The 16,062-nt window shown below is 36.1% G+C and overlaps 2 protein-coding genes across 2 annotated transcripts in view; both read left to right on the forward strand.

The window, feature by feature from the left end:
* Positions 1-2,806: 2,806 nt before the first annotated feature.
* LOC115225717 (zinc finger protein 679-like) lies at positions 2,807-4,025 on the forward strand (the record flags this gene model as incomplete). Its single annotated transcript, XM_029796639.2, has 1 exon — positions 2,807-4,025. A coding segment is annotated over one exon (372 nt), but the record flags the coding sequence as incomplete, so codon positions are not given.
* A 1,731-nt stretch (positions 4,026-5,756) lies between these two features.
* LOC115225710 (zinc finger protein 98-like) overlaps positions 5,757-16,062 on the forward strand; it is a gene marked incomplete at its 3' end in the record, with an annotated part of 34,158 nt that continues 23,852 nt past the window's right edge. The window contains exon 1 of the mRNA XM_036514495.1: positions 5,757-6,025. The remainder of the gene's footprint in view (positions 6,026-16,062) is intronic.

Below are 16,062 nucleotides of genomic sequence, written 5' to 3' on the forward strand. Positions count from 1 at the left end.
TCATAATAAAGAAATTGGAGTTAGTTCCCTTTGTTCATTGTAAAAACTCTTCCTCATTAAGCGTATTTCTTGTTGTTTCTCACGCACCTTGATTGTTTGATCAGTTCCACTTGACAACTGATATTTAAGAGAAAATCCAATCAAATATATACAAATGATTGGTAATTAACTGTCTAAACAAACAGATACAGCATTTACGATTATGTGGACCTGAAAAATATTAATTAACGTTTGTTGTAGAAATCTAGAAATTCTGTTGAAGCTGTCGTTGTCCACTCTGACTCCAGTTCTCACATCTTCCTCCTTCACTCTTTCTCTCCATATCTATTACTATGTAAGTATTTATTTAAACATTTCTATTATATATGTGTCGTATTATGTACATTTATTTGTTTCGATGTGTTGAGAAAGTTGAAAGAAAAAAAAATCTCACTAAGACGAAATTATACGAAAGGCTGTAATTTTAATACTTTCATTGTGTTGTCGTTTTCTTTTAGACATTTCATTGCACTTTTGGTTATTTTCTAAATTATTTGTAAAAACGTCGGATCAATCCTTTGTTTAGATAACATTTATCTTTCTTTCTAACGTGTAAATTCGACAATTTCGTTAAATGCGGGGAAGTTACGATGTATTTAGTATGAAATGGGGAATGTATAAAAATACGAGTGTGCACTTGAAATACTGAAACGAAAAGCAAATATCGTATCGAGAGAAAATGCAACGGATTTTATTTGAAACATAGGAAGTCTTTATTTCTGGTGGTTTTTCTACATCATTAAAAGTTAGAATTAATGTTTTTATAATTTATTTAATTTTTGTGTGTGTGGAGTGCTGCTTTAAGCACCTAATATAATCCCTCGTCACATATTTTTATTTGGGGGAATTTTCAGAAATTTTTGCGTACGAGAATACGTTCGGTCATGCAACCAAAAAAAGAAAAAATCAACTGTGATTTATGAGCTATTTAGGTGTTATTTTTCGCACATCTCACGACCAGTATGGTAATAATTCTTCTGCTTAAGTTCCTCTGGGCTTGCAGGAAGAGGGGAGACATAGACTAGGCCCTCCCTGAGAAAGAAATGGCAAGGTGTCAGCTCAGGTGAACGTGGCGGCCATTTCAACAGCACATTGCCTTCTTCAGGACGCGCCAAACTCTTTTGAGGAATCTGGCTTTCATTCTCCACATCAACCAATAATTTTTCCTACATTAAAATTTCCACACTAATGATTTTGATGCTGTTAGTGAGACATCAATATTATTTACTGACATTTATTCATCTTTTATGCTCACCTAAATATTAACGTTGAGCTAACCGTATATATATATATGTATTTGTATATATGGCTCCCATGCAGGTAGCATGTAAAAAGTACCATTCGAGCATGATTGATGCTAGTGCTGCCTGACTTGCACCCATGCCGGTGGCACATACAAAGTTCCTTTCAAGCATGGTCGATGCCAATGCTACCTGACTGGCTCTGTGGCACATAAAAGGCCACCGCTACACGCTCAAACAGCATCCAGCTGTAGAAATCTTGCCTGATAAGATTGAAACTTTGTTCAGCCTCATGGCTTGCCAATCCTCAGTCAAACCTCACAAACCATGCCAGCGTGAAATGCAGATGTTAAACGATGATGATGAAGGTAGAGAAAGAGCGATGTCTGTTTTAGCAAACAAAGATACAAGACTGCAATGAAAACATCAGAAATCTAGAGTCATTTATTTGTATATTGGTGTGTGTGTGGAAGTGTGCCTATGACAGACTTTATATTCCAGGAGTTGGTATTATAATAGATGTGTCTCCTCTATGATATAAACATTTTGGTAATGCAGAAATTGGATAAGTTTATTAGTTCAGATAAAGAATTACTTCTACAATTTATGAAATCTGAAATGTAAATTTGCTCTTTTGAATATCTGCCTTTTAAACATACTTGATGTCTTATATTATTTTTGTATTCTTTCAGAAAATCCCATGGAATTGGCTAAAAAGTATTTTTTACTTTTAAAGAATCATCAATATGTATCATGTTTGAAAGACTCTGCAAAGATATTCTACAAACGTATAATCCTGCTTCTATAAAACATTGCTGAATTACAGTAAAATATTTCCTCTGAGAGAGAAAGCATTTCTTTACTTCTGTGTCTGAAATGTGCAAGAGATAATTTTCTCTTTTAAATATACTTTAATAGATTTCCAAAGAGTATTTGCGTCATTTTTAAATATTGGCATTGATTACGTTTAGAAGAAATATAAGAGAAGTGATATTTGTTTGGAATAAACTATTAAAGCAAAAAGAAGCAAAATATCCATATATTTTGGTGAGAGGAGAACTATTTTTGAAAAGTTGTTGATCTGTACAACTTGAAGGATCGATTTTATTTTTCTTGGAGAGATGTCGGAAGAATTAAGAAAATCATCATATGACTGTGACATCTGCAAAGAGACATTCTTAGAAGAAAGTAAATTGAATCAACACAAACGTATTCATACCGGGGAGAAACCATATCACTGTAATGTCTGTGGTAAATCATTCTCTCGTGCACATAGCTTAGCTATTCACATACGTATTCATACAGGGGACAAACCATATCACTGTGATATCTGTGGCAAATCATTCTCTAATGACAGTAACTTAACTATACATAAACGTATTCATACAGGGGAAAAACCTTATCACTGTGATATCTGTGGTAAATCATTCTCTAATGACTATACCTTAACTATACATAAACGTATTCATACAGGAGAGAAACGATATCACTGTGATATCTGTGGTAAATCATTCTCTGATGGCAGTAGCTTCACTCAACACAAACGTATTCATACAAGGGAGAAACCATATCACTGTGATATCTGTGGTAAATCATTCTCTCAAAGCAGCAGCTTAACGAATCACAAACGTGTTCATACAGGAGAGAAACCATATACCTGTAATATCTGTGGTAAATCATTCTCTCAAAGCTGTAGCTTAACACCACACATACGTATCCATACAGGAGAGAAACCATATTGCTGTGATATCTGTGGTAAATCATTCTCTCATAGCGGTAGCTTAACTACTCACAAATGGGTTCATACAGGAGAGAAGCCATATTCCTGTGATATCTGTGGAAAATCATTCTCTCAGAACATTGGCTTAACTCAACACAAACGTGTTCATACAGGGTAGAAACCATACCCCTGTGATAGCTATGGTAAGACGTTCTCTGGAAACAGTCACTTAACTATCCACAAATGCATTCACACTCAAGAAAAATCAATTCACAGTGATATCTGTGGCAAATCATTTACACAAAATCATTTCTGATTTAAACAGAAGTCTTTCCTTATGAAGTGGGTCCATAACACAGTGATATTTGTTGTACAACATTTCCTCAGAAGGACAAAGGACGTATGTCATAAAGACATCCACAGAATATAGAAACTATATGAATGTGACATCTATAGTAAATCTTTGACATGAAATCATCCATTATTGAATCAAAAGAGCATTGACAGAGGAAGGAAAACATATCACTGTGATGTTAAATCTGAATCATTCTTTCAAAATGGTGAATTGTTTGTACACAGTCCTATTAATATGAAAGATATAATCTATGAAAATGGATCAATTATTGAAATGTAAATGCATTCATACAGAAGAGGAACCATATCACTATGATGATGATAATCATCACCATTTAAATTTCAGTTATTCATGCTTCTGTCTATCACATGGACTTCATTGATGGAGATTTTCTTCACCCGGGTACCTTTCCTGTTGCCAATCCACATATGTTTCCAAGCAAGGAAACGTTTTCCATGGTGAGACGTATTCCACACAGAAGACTGGAAATGACCAACTGCATTTGTATGATGGTCATTTACAAACATCACATCTGGACAAGGGTACACACACACATATGCATGTCTGGAGAAATTCTTATAGGAAATATTTTACATGTTTTCTCTTCATCTAAAAGTTTGTGATTCCTATTAGGAAATGAAACACATGTAATGCTGAATAAATGATATCAAACTTTTATCTGGTCTCCTTATGTGATATTTAATTTCTCTGCAAAAAATAACCAAACCTAATGCAAAAATAATATGTGTATATATCCTCGTTTTTTTTTCTGTGTCCCTTTCTGTAGAAGAGCGAAGGCTCGAAACGTAAAAGACTTTTTCAATTCCTGAGCGTTATACTAATACAACTGTTTGTTTTTTTTCGTAAACTCTCCCTATATATATATATATATATATATATATATATATTTATATATGTATAACCAGCTTCTCTCTCTCCAACTTGTATACTTTTGTTATGTAGAGTAGGCATGAGAGGGATGGAGGAGTGAAGAAGAAGTAGAGAAAGGTGATCTTATAATAATTCTGCATGTCATTATGTTACTTAGCCTGTCAATAACACTTTCAGCTATTAGAGAAAAACTGGGAGAAAGAAAAGAGGATAAGGTTGGGAATGAGGTGGGAAGAGGAAGAAAAGACTCAGATAGAAGTGTGCAAATCCTTCCTGTCTTTCCTAAAGGGAGCAGGGCTGATGAAGTGCACGCATGCCTTAAGTCATCTATGTTGTGGCCCCAGGTTAAGACCTTAAGCCTAATCACAAACATGCATGCACACTTGCTTGGGGATAGAATGTCTGCAGCATTTGCTGAAGAAATTTTAGCCCTTGGAGAAGGCAAGGTCCCTAGGAATGATAGGGGCAACATATCAGTCTATGAACTATGCAACTCCGTGAACAACCCTTTCGGTCTTTTGGAAACAGTGTTCCCCAATCTGGAAAGTAATTATGCAGACATCAATTGGCTCAGTGAAAGAACCATCCTGGCCCCACAAAACGTAGGTGTCAGTGCTATCAATGACCAGCTCATATGATGAATTCTGGGTGAGGAGTACATCTACAAATTGATTGACCAGACGACTGACCACTAAGACATTGTCATTTACCCTATCGAGTTTCTAAACTCATTGGAGCCAGCAGGGTTTCCACCTCACGTCCTTAGGCTAAGGGTTGGATGCCCAATTAGGCTAATCAGAAACTTACTTCCGCCTAAACAGTGCAACAGGATCCGCTTAGTAATCAAGTCCCTGACGCCCCACTTGATTGAGGCCACCATTGTAACAGGGTGCAGGAGGGGTGAAAATGTTTTCATTTCAAGGATGCAGCTTTATCCCCCACGGTCAGACATGCCGGTCAAGTTCTGCAGATTGCAGTTGCTGGTCAGACCAAGCTTCACCGTGTCCATCAACAAATCCCAAGGCCAAACGCCATTGGTAGCAGGCATCGATTTGGGGTTTTCCATTCAATGAGGATAAATAATTGATAAACTAATTCCTTATAGGATTTCTGCTAAAATTGGCTACACCCCATTTTCAACCATAACTTTTAACAATTTCGACATATTTTGCTCAAACTCGATGCCAGCACTACTTAGGACTCGTGGGATCTTTGAATGCTTTAAGTTCTCAAAAATAAAAAGAAAACGATGAGTGGAAATAATCGATAAACTGATTCCTTATGGTATTTCCCATTCAAATTGCCTGCGATCCCACTTTCAGCCAAACTTTTGCCAATTTCAGCAGATTTCGCTCGAATGTGATGTCATTGTCACTTATTTTGGTTTGAAATAAATCACTTCATCACTTAATGATCCGAATTTAATACCGAGCAACGCCGGGTTATACTGTTACTCAAATATATATCAGTAAAGCCGTTAATATTTCAAGAAAAGAGTTAGTTCCCCTTGTCAACTCTTCTAATTTTGCTTCTTCCTCCTGTTTCTCGCGCACCTTGATTGTTTGATCAGTTCCACTTGACAACTGATATTTAAGAGAAAATCCAATCAAATATATACAAATGATTGGTAATTAAATGTCTAAACAAACAGATACGGCATTTATGATTATGTGGACCTGAAAAATATGAAGTAACGTTCGTTGGAAAAGGGAAGAAATTCTCTTGAAGCTGTCAGTGTCCGCTCTGACTCGTTGACTCTCTCTTTATATCAATTACTATGTAAGTATTATAAAGACATTTCTATTGTATTAAGTGTCATATTACGTACATCTGTTTGTTTCCATGTGTTGAATAAGTTAAAAGAAAGAATCTCAATAAACAAAGACGAAATTATATTAAAGTAAGGCTGTTCTTTTAATACTTTCATTGTATTATCCCTTCTCTTTTCGATATTTCATCGCATTTGTGGTTACGCCTTCCGGATCGCCGTTATTTCCTATATTTCTTAATGTCAGATTAATACCTCGTTTAGATAAAATTCCTCCTTTTGACAATTTAGTTAAATGCGGATAAATTACGATTGTAAGAAAAGATGGGGAATGTATAAAAGTATGAATGTGCGCTTAAATTACTGAAACGAAAAGGCAGTATACAGACGAAATGAAAGGGCTTTGAATTGAAACACTAGAAAGTACCTAATTTGACCAAAAATAAATATAAAAACCCGTTTATATAATCTTTTACTCGAACATTAGTAGTGAAGATATAAAAAATATCGACACGACATATAAAACGAAGGCTGATCACTATTGTTTAAAAACTATCGCCTTGTGAAATTTAGTTTACTCAAATCAGTCACCAATAATTTAATTTTCCATGCTTGAAGCATTATAAACATTTTTATGTCCATTAAAATATATAGACATTATAATAATAATAATCAAAATGTCACTGAGAATGGTTTTAAGTGTGGTTTCACGTTTTAATAATTAGGAAATACAAAACCGAATTAAGAGGAAGCATTATCTTAATTGAGTCATTATGTCGTTAAAAAAGAACATAATAAATGCTAAGAATCAGAGAAAAGATCAACAAAAGTAAAAGCTGATAGATTATCGATGAAGAGTCTCCAAAGTGACTAAAACATTAGATTTATTATCACGGAACTGAGTACATTACGATTACAAAGTTTTTGGTAAGGGACGAGGGAAAAGTGTGTGATTTAAGGGAGATTTGGCTGTTGTTTCTAGTACGTGCAAGACAACACTCGTTTTTCTTTTATTAAAATCACTCTAGATAAATCCCAGCAATAATCGTCTCAGGCTCTCCAACATTTTAGAATTATAAACAAAAATAATCGAGAGGTGATTGTAGGGTTTTAAAAAAAAATCATAGATTTTCAAATTTTTCGTTAATTTTTTTTAATAGCGTAAATGTGTTTATGGCGGGAAATATTGAAAAACAAGGAGGGTGGTATTGGGAAGTGCTAGAAACAACAGCCAAATCTCCTTTAAATCACACACTTTTCCTGTGAAAAGATTCAATTCATTTTAAAATAGAAAAGGTTTCTACCATGTTTTCCATTGCATATTGCGGGGGGGGGGGTCAGAATTGGTCTGGAGTGTGGTGGTGTGTGTGTTCACAAACGTACTAATTTGGAGGAGAAACCATATCACTGTAATATCTGTCGTAAGTCATTCTATCGAATACGTAACTTCACTACTCACACAAGAGTTCATAGAGGGAAGAGGCCATATCACTGTGACATCATTGGTGAATCATTCTCTGTTAGTAGTTGCCTAACTAGACCCAAGCATACTCAGACAATGGAGAAAACCCCCTTCAGATGAAAACATCAGATATCTAGTGTCATTGACATGTATATTGATATGTGTGTGTGTCTAGGACAGAATTAATGTCCAGGAGATGTTATAATACATGTGTCTACTCCCTGATACAAACCTCTTGAAAATAGATGGGATAAATATAATAGTTCAGATAAAGGATCATCATCATCGTTTAGCGTCCGCTTTCCATGCTGGCATGGGTTGGACGGTGCAACTGGGGTCTGGGAAGCCAGAAGGCTGCACCAGGTCCAGTCTGATCTGGCAATGTTTCTACGGCTGGATGCCCTTCCTAACGCCAACCACTCCATGAGTGTAGTGGGTGCTTTTTACGTGCCAGACGAGGCTGGCAAACGGCTGCGGTCGGATGGTGCTTTTTACGTGCCACCGGCATGGAAGCCAATCAGGGCGGCACTGGCAACGGCCACGTTCGGATGGTTCTCTTATGTGCCACCAGCACTGGTATCACAGCTAGTTTCCATTCATGTTGATCGATTTTGATTTTTGATTTTTTGATTTTCTCCTGCCTCAACAGGTTTTCACAAGTAGGGTTTTGTGTCCCAAGAAGGAAAGGTATGCATAAGTGGACTGAGGCCATGGGTGATGGTCTCACTTGTCCTGCCGGGTCTTCTCACGCACAGCATACTTCCAAAGGTCTCGGTCTCTAGTCGTTTCCTCGGTGAGACCTAAAGTTCGAAGGTCGTGCTTCACCACCTCATCCCAGGTTTGCCTGGGTCTGCCTCTTCCTCTGGTTCCCTCAACAGCTAGGGTGTGGCACTTTTTCACACAACTATCTTCATCCATTCTCACCACATGGCCATACCAGCACAAACGTCTCTCTTGCACACCGCAACTGATGCTTCTTAGGTCCAGCTTCTCTCTCAAGGTACTTACACTCTGTCGAGTATGAACACTGACATTACACATCCATCGGAGCATACTGGCTTCATTTCTTGCGAGCTTACGCATATTCTCAGCAGTCACAGCCCATGTTTCACTGCCATGTAACATGACTGTTCGTACACAAGCATCATACAGTGTGCCTTTTACTCTGAGCGAGAGGCCTTTTGTCCCTAGCAGAGGTAAGAGTTCTCTGAACTTTGTCCAAGCTATTCTTACTCTAGCAGTTACACTTTCAACACACCCGCCCCTGCTACTGACTTGGTCACCTAGGTAACGGAAGCTATCAATTATTTCTAGTTTTTCTCCCTGGAATGTGGCAGAAGTTGCTCTCTGCGCATTTTCAGTGTTTATTGCTCCTGAGCATCTGCCACATACAAAAACTATCTTCCAAGTTAGCCTTCCCTTGACGTTGCTGCACCGCTTATGTGTCCATAGCTAACACTTGGTGCATCTTATAGAGTTTCTACCTACGCCTTTCCTACAGATCGAGCAAGGCCATCTACCTGAAGGCGTTTGTGACTTGTTTACCTTCCTACTTATTAGGACTTTGGTTTTAGCTAGGTTGACTCTAAGGCCCTTCGATTCTAAAGATGACTTCTACAATTTATGAAAACAGAAATATCGTAAATTTGCACTTTTGAATATCTGCCTTTTAAACATACCTGATGTCTTATATTATTTTTGTATTCTTTCAGAAAATCATATGAAATTGGCTAAAAAGTATTTTTTACTTTTAAAGAATCATCAATATGTATCATGTTTGAAAGACTCTGCAAAGATATTCTACAAACGTATTATCCTGCTTCTATAAAACATTGCTGAGTTACAGTAAAATATTTCCTCTGAGAGAGAAAGCATTTCTTTACTTCTGTGTCTGAAATGTGCAAGAGATAATTTTCTCTTTTAAATATACTTTGATAGATTTCCAAAGAGTATTTGCGACATTTTTAAATATTGGCATTGATCACATTTAGAAGAAATATAAGAGAAGTGATATTTGTTTGGAATAAACTATAAAAACAAAAAGAAGAAAAATATCCATAAATTTTGGTGAGAGGATAAATATTTTTGAAAAGTTGTTGATCTGTACAACTTGAAGGATCGATTTTATTTTTCTTGAAGAGATGTCTGAAGAATTAGGAAAATCATCATATGACTGTGACATCTGCAAAGAGTCATTCTTAGAAGAAAGTAAATTCAATCAACACAAACAAATTCATGCAAGGGAACAACGATATCACTGTGATATCTGTGGTAAATCATTGTCTGACAGGAGTAGCTTTGCTCGTCACAAACGTATCCATACAGGAGAGAAACCATATCACTGTGATATCTGTGGTAAATCATTCTCAAGTAGCAGTCAGTTAACACGATACATACGTACTCATACAGGAGAAAGACCTTATCCCTGTGATATCTGTGGTGAATCCTTCTCTGCTAGCAGTAGCTTAACTGAACACAAACGTATTCATACAGGGAAGAAACCTTATCACTGTGATATCTGTGGTAAATCTTTTACTGAAAAGAGTAGCTTAACTAAGCACAAACGTATCCATACAGGGGAGAAGCCATATCACTGTAGTATCTGTGGTAAATCATACTCTAATTACAGTCACTTAATTGAACACATACGTACTCATACAGGAGAGAAACCTTATCCCTGCGATATCTGTGGTGAATCATTCTCTGTTGGCAGTAGTTTAACTCGTCATAAACGTATCCATACAGGAGAGAAACCATATCACTGTGATTTATGTGGTAAATCTTTCATTGAAAAGAGTGGCTTAACTCAACACAAACTAATCCATACAGGAGAGAAACCATATCACTGTGATATCTGTGGTGGATCATTCTCTCAAAGCAGTAGCTTAACTCAACACAAGCGGGTTCATACAGGAGAGAAACCATATGACTGTAGTATCTGTGGTGAATCATTCTCTCAAAGCAGTAGCTTAACTAAACACAAACAGGTTCATACAGGGGAGTAACCATGTCCCTGTGATATCTGTGGTGAATCATTCTCTCTTAGCAGTAGCTTAACTAAACACAAACGTATCCATACAGGGGAGAAACCATATCCCTGTGATATCTGTGGTAAATCTTTCACTGGAAAGAGTAACTTAACTAATCACAAACATATTCATACAGGTGAGAAACCATATCACTGTGATATCTGTGGCAAATCATTCAGTCAGGCAGGTAACTTAGCTACACACAAACGTATTCATACAGGTGAGTAACCATATCGCTGTGATATCTGTGGTAAATCATTCTCTGAAAAGGGTATCTTGACTACACACAAATTTATCCATCCTGGTGTAAAACAATATCATTGTGGTATCTGCAGTAAATCATTCTGACAAAAACATCATTTAATTAAACACAGGTGCAAAGGATCCATAGCACAGTGACATTTGTTGTATAACATTCCCTCAGAAGGACAAGCTTGTACCTCAGGAAAATCTCTACACATGATTGAAACGATGTTATGAATGTGATATATCTAGTAAATCTTTCATTTGAAATCATCCATTATTGAATCAAAAGAGCATTGACAGAGGAAGGAAACATATCACTGTGATGTTAAACCTGAATCATTCTTTCAAAATGGTGAATTGTTTGTACACAGTCCTATTAATATGAAAGATATAACTGTAACCTAAGCTATTCATGCTAAATCAATCTATGAAAATGATCAATTATTGAAATGTAAATGCATTCATACAGAAGAGGAACCACAATGATGATGATCCTCATCATTTAACATTCTCCTATTCATGCTTCTGTGGATCAGATGCAATTCATTGATGGAGATTTTCTACATCTGGGTACCTTTCTTGTGACCAATCCTCACCTGTTTCCAAGCAAGGAAATATTTTCCCTGGTGAGACATATTTTACACAGAAGACTGGAAATGAACAACTGCACAAGTATGACGGTCATTTATAAGCATCACGTGGTATCTAGGCAAAGGAACACACACACACACACACATATGTATGTCTCAAGAATTTCTTATAGGAAATATCTTAAATGTTTTCTCTACGTGTAAAAGTTTGTAATTCCTATTAGGAAATGAAACACATGTAATGCTGAATAAATACTATCAAACTTTTCTCCAGTCTCCTTATGTGCTTTGTAATTACCTTGCAAAAAATATTATCCAAACCTCCCACAAAAATAACACACACACAGATAGATGTGGTGGTGAAAACGGTTTTGTCTTTTCATTGAAATAAATTTTTGTATCACCTACAAATTGAAATGTGTATTGGCTCTGACCCATCACCTTGGCTTATAAGTTACCAATGATGTGGTTTTCAGTGTCTGCCATGTTCCTTTAATTTTTTACTCACATGAAATTGTGACTCCTATATTTTACTATACAATTTTTGTTTTCTAGATGAAAAATTTGACCATTTCAGTTTCAAAATGTAATTTTATCTGTTTATGGTCAAAATGGAAAAATAAGAGTGAATATTTATTTTATGAGTGCTGTGTATTAAGTCTATAAAATTGTGCATAAAATATATAAGCTATATGAATTGCATTGAGTCATTATTATATTCCAATTTCCTTCTCTTTTCAATGAATAATAGATGGGTGAGTATCTTTTGATACAGACACAACACAGGCTACACTTTCGAGGTTTTAGATAAAGTTTTCAGAAATAACCGAATAGGTTTGCTATTAATTTCATGAAATATTCACGGGTCCCACTAGTTTAAGAGCATCATGTGGTCAGCTGAAGGTAGAGGTGAAGAATGAGAGGAAATGTGGGAGGGAAAAGTGTTAATGATATGTGGTGTGGTGAAGAAGGAATACTTATTATTTGGTTAACAGGTTAGCTGAAGGGAAAAATAAAGAGAAAGAGATATGTTTAGGATACATTATTTGTGAGAGTGAGGTTAAAGAGAAGGAAATAGAAAGAGATGGACGGTTGAGGCAGATAGGGTTTCGTATAGTTAAAAGTTGATATAATCAAAAGACCTGAAATGAAACAAGTCTTGTTCCTGAAACTTATAGTGATGATGATGATAGTGGTGGGTTGATTGCGAAAAGGAATTTCTTTTTTTTATAGAGACCGTCACTCAACACTTGCGCTTTGGTGCAATTATTACGGATGCCAAGTATATTTAACAAAGCTAAAGTTATGAATGCTATAAGAATGCAAATGAACCTCTGTTTCTTAAATAGGTCCTCTTAATTTTTTTAATTAATAATAAACTAAGGTGGCAAACTGGCAGGATCGTTAGCACATCGGGAAAAATGCTTAGCTAGATTCTTCTGACATTTATGCATTTAAATTCTTCCAAAGTGGACTTTGTCCTACATCCAGAGATGGGTTTGATGAAAATAAGCCCCTTTTGAGCACTGGAGTAGAGATAATCAATTCAACACTTCCTTTGGAATTGCTGGCCTTGTGCCAATATTTGGAAACTATTCCAATGTCTTCGCTCTCACCCGAGGAAATGCCACGACCATTTCAAAAATTATCAAAGAACCTTCCAGTCCAGAGAACTAGGTGTCATCATACCACTTTTCTCCTTTGTATGGCCACCTCGAATACTGCTGCCCACTGTGGTCACCCCATACAAAACAAAATATCTCGGGGATTGAATCGCCCCAGAGGACACTCACTAAACAAATTGAAGGCATAACTGCTCTCGATTATTGGGACCGCCTTAAAGCCTTGAAACTCTTCCCTCTCCAGCCCCGCCGCAAGCGGTACATCATTTGTATGATGTGGAGAATATACCGCCCTGAACATTAGTTTCAAGGTTCATAAAAGGCTGCGACCACGGGCCATACGTCCCCTGCCCAATTCAGGATCACAGCATATAGGTACACTGCAACAGAATTTCTTTTCCTCAACAGGCCCTGCCCTGTTTAACATTGTCCCGAAAGAGATCAAAGAGGAAAAGGATCCCATCAACTTTAAACGGTGTCTGGACAGATTTCGTCAAGGAATACCGGATAAGCCACACATACCTGATATTTAAGAGAGACCCCAATCAAATGATTGGTAATTAAAAGTCTAAAGAAGCAGATACGGCATTTTTTATTACATTGACCTGCAAAATATGAAGTAACATTCGTTGGAAAAAGGAAGAAATTCTCTTGAAGCTGTCGTTGTCCACTCTGACTCGTTGACTCTCTCTTTATATTAATTACTATGTAAGTATTATAAAGACATTTCTATTGTATTAAGTATCATATTACATCCATCTCTTTGTTTCCATGTGTTGAATAAGTGAAAAGAAAGAATCTCACCAAAGAAAGACGAAATTATATGAAAGTAAGGCTGTTATTTTAATACTTACGATGGAATTTGTATATCGTATACAGACGAAATGAAAAGGCTTTGAATTGAAACACTAGAAACTACCTAATTTGACCAAAAATAAATATAAAAACCCGTTTATTTAATCTTTTACTCGAAAATTAGTAGTGAAGATATAAAAAAAATATCGACACGACGTATAAAATGATCACTATTGTTTAAAAACTATCGCCTTGTGAAATTTAGATTACTCAAATCAGTCACCAATAATTTAATTTTCCATGCTTGAAGCAACATAAACATTTTTATGACCATTAAAATATACAGACATTATAATAATAATAATCAAAAAGTCACTGAGAATGGTTTTGAATGTGGTTTCACATTTTTATAATTAGGAAACACAAAACCGAATTGAGAGGAAGCATTATCTTGAGTCATGCTAAGAATCAGAAAAGATCAACAAAAGTAAAAGCTGATAGATTATCGATGAAGAGTCTCCGAGGTGACTAAAACATTAGATTACCATTCATGGTAAAATTTTAATGTATATTTGCACTTTCGAATATCTACCTTTTAAACATGGTTTATGTCTTATATTATTTTCGTATTCTTTCAGAAAATCACACGAAATTGGCTAAAAAGTATTTTTTGCTTTTAAAGAATCATCAATATGTATCATGTTTGAAAGACTCTGCAAAGATATTCTACAAACGTATAATCCTGCTTCTATAAAACATTGCTGAGTTACAGTAAAATATTTCCTCAGAGAGAGAAAGCATTTCTTTACTTCTGTGTCTGAAATGTGCAAGAGATAATTTTCTCTTTTAAATATACTTTGATGGATTTACAAAGAGTATTTGCAACATTTTTAAATATTGGCAATGATCACATTTAGAAGAAATATAAGAGAAGTGATATTTGTTTGGAATAAACTATAAAAGCAAAAAGAAGAAAAATATCCATAAATTTTGGTGAGAAAAGAAATATTTTTGATAAGTTGTTGATCTGTACAACTTGAAGGTTCAGTTTTATTTTTCTTGAAGAGATGTCTGAAGAATTAAGAAAATCATCATATGACTGACATCTGCAAAGAGTCATTCTTAGAAGAAAGTAAATTCAATCAACACAAACAAATTCATACAGGAGAGAAACCATATCCCTGTGATGTATGTGGTAAATCATTGTCTGATAGGAATAGTTTAACTCAACACAAACTTATTCATACAGGGGAGAAACCATATCACTGTAATATCTGTAGTAAATCATTATCGACATAGACGTATTCATACAGGGGAGAAACCATATCACTGTGATAAATCATTCAGTCGAAGAGGTAGCTTAGCTACTCACAAACAGGTTCATACAGGGGAGAAACGATATCCCTGTGATATCTGTGGTAAATCATTCTGTCATGACAGTCACTTAACTCAACACAAACGTATCCATACAGGAGAGAAACCTTATCCCTGCGATATCTGTGGTGAATCATTCTCTATTGGCAGTAGCTTAACTCGTCATAAACATATCCATACAGGAGAGAAGCCATATCACTGTGACACCTGTGATAAATCATTCTCTGTTAGTAGTTGCCTAACTAGACACAAGCGTATTCATGCAGTGGAGAAAACCTCCCCATGATATCAATTGCAAATTATTCTATCAAAGAAGGGTTCATACAGAGGAGAAACCAAATCATTGTGATCATCATCATCGTTTAGTGTCCGCTTTCCATGCTAGCATGGGTTGGATGGTTCAACTGGGGTCTGGGAAGCCAGTAGGCTGCACCAGGCTCCAGTCTGATCTGGCAGTGTTTCTACAGCTGGATGCCCTTCCTAACGCCAACCACTCAGTGAGTGTAGTGGGTGCTTTTTACGTGCCACCGACACAGGTGCCAGACGAGGCTGGCAACGGCCACACTATGATATGTGGTTGATCATTCTGTGTTGGCAGTAGTTTTGCAGTGGAGAAACCAAAACCATATTACTATGATATCGGTGGTAAGACATTCCCTGAAAACAGTCGCTTAACTATACACATATTCATTCATACTGGATAAAAACATGTTCACAGTTATATCTATGGTAGGTCCTTGCTGATTTAAACAGTTCTTTCCTTATGAAGTGGATTCATAACACAGTGATATTTGTTGTATAACATTTCCTCAGAAGGGCAAAGGAGGGAAATCATATCACTGTGATATCAGTGCTTAATCATTCTATCAAAATGGAGAATTATACACAGTCATATTAATATGGAAGATATAACTGTAACCTAAGCTATTC

The sequence above is a fragment of the Octopus sinensis genome, linkage group LG28, assembly GCF_006345805.1.
Source record: "Octopus sinensis linkage group LG28, ASM634580v1, whole genome shotgun sequence".
In the NCBI taxonomy this organism is placed as follows: domain Eukaryota; kingdom Metazoa; phylum Mollusca; class Cephalopoda; order Octopoda; family Octopodidae; genus Octopus; species Octopus sinensis.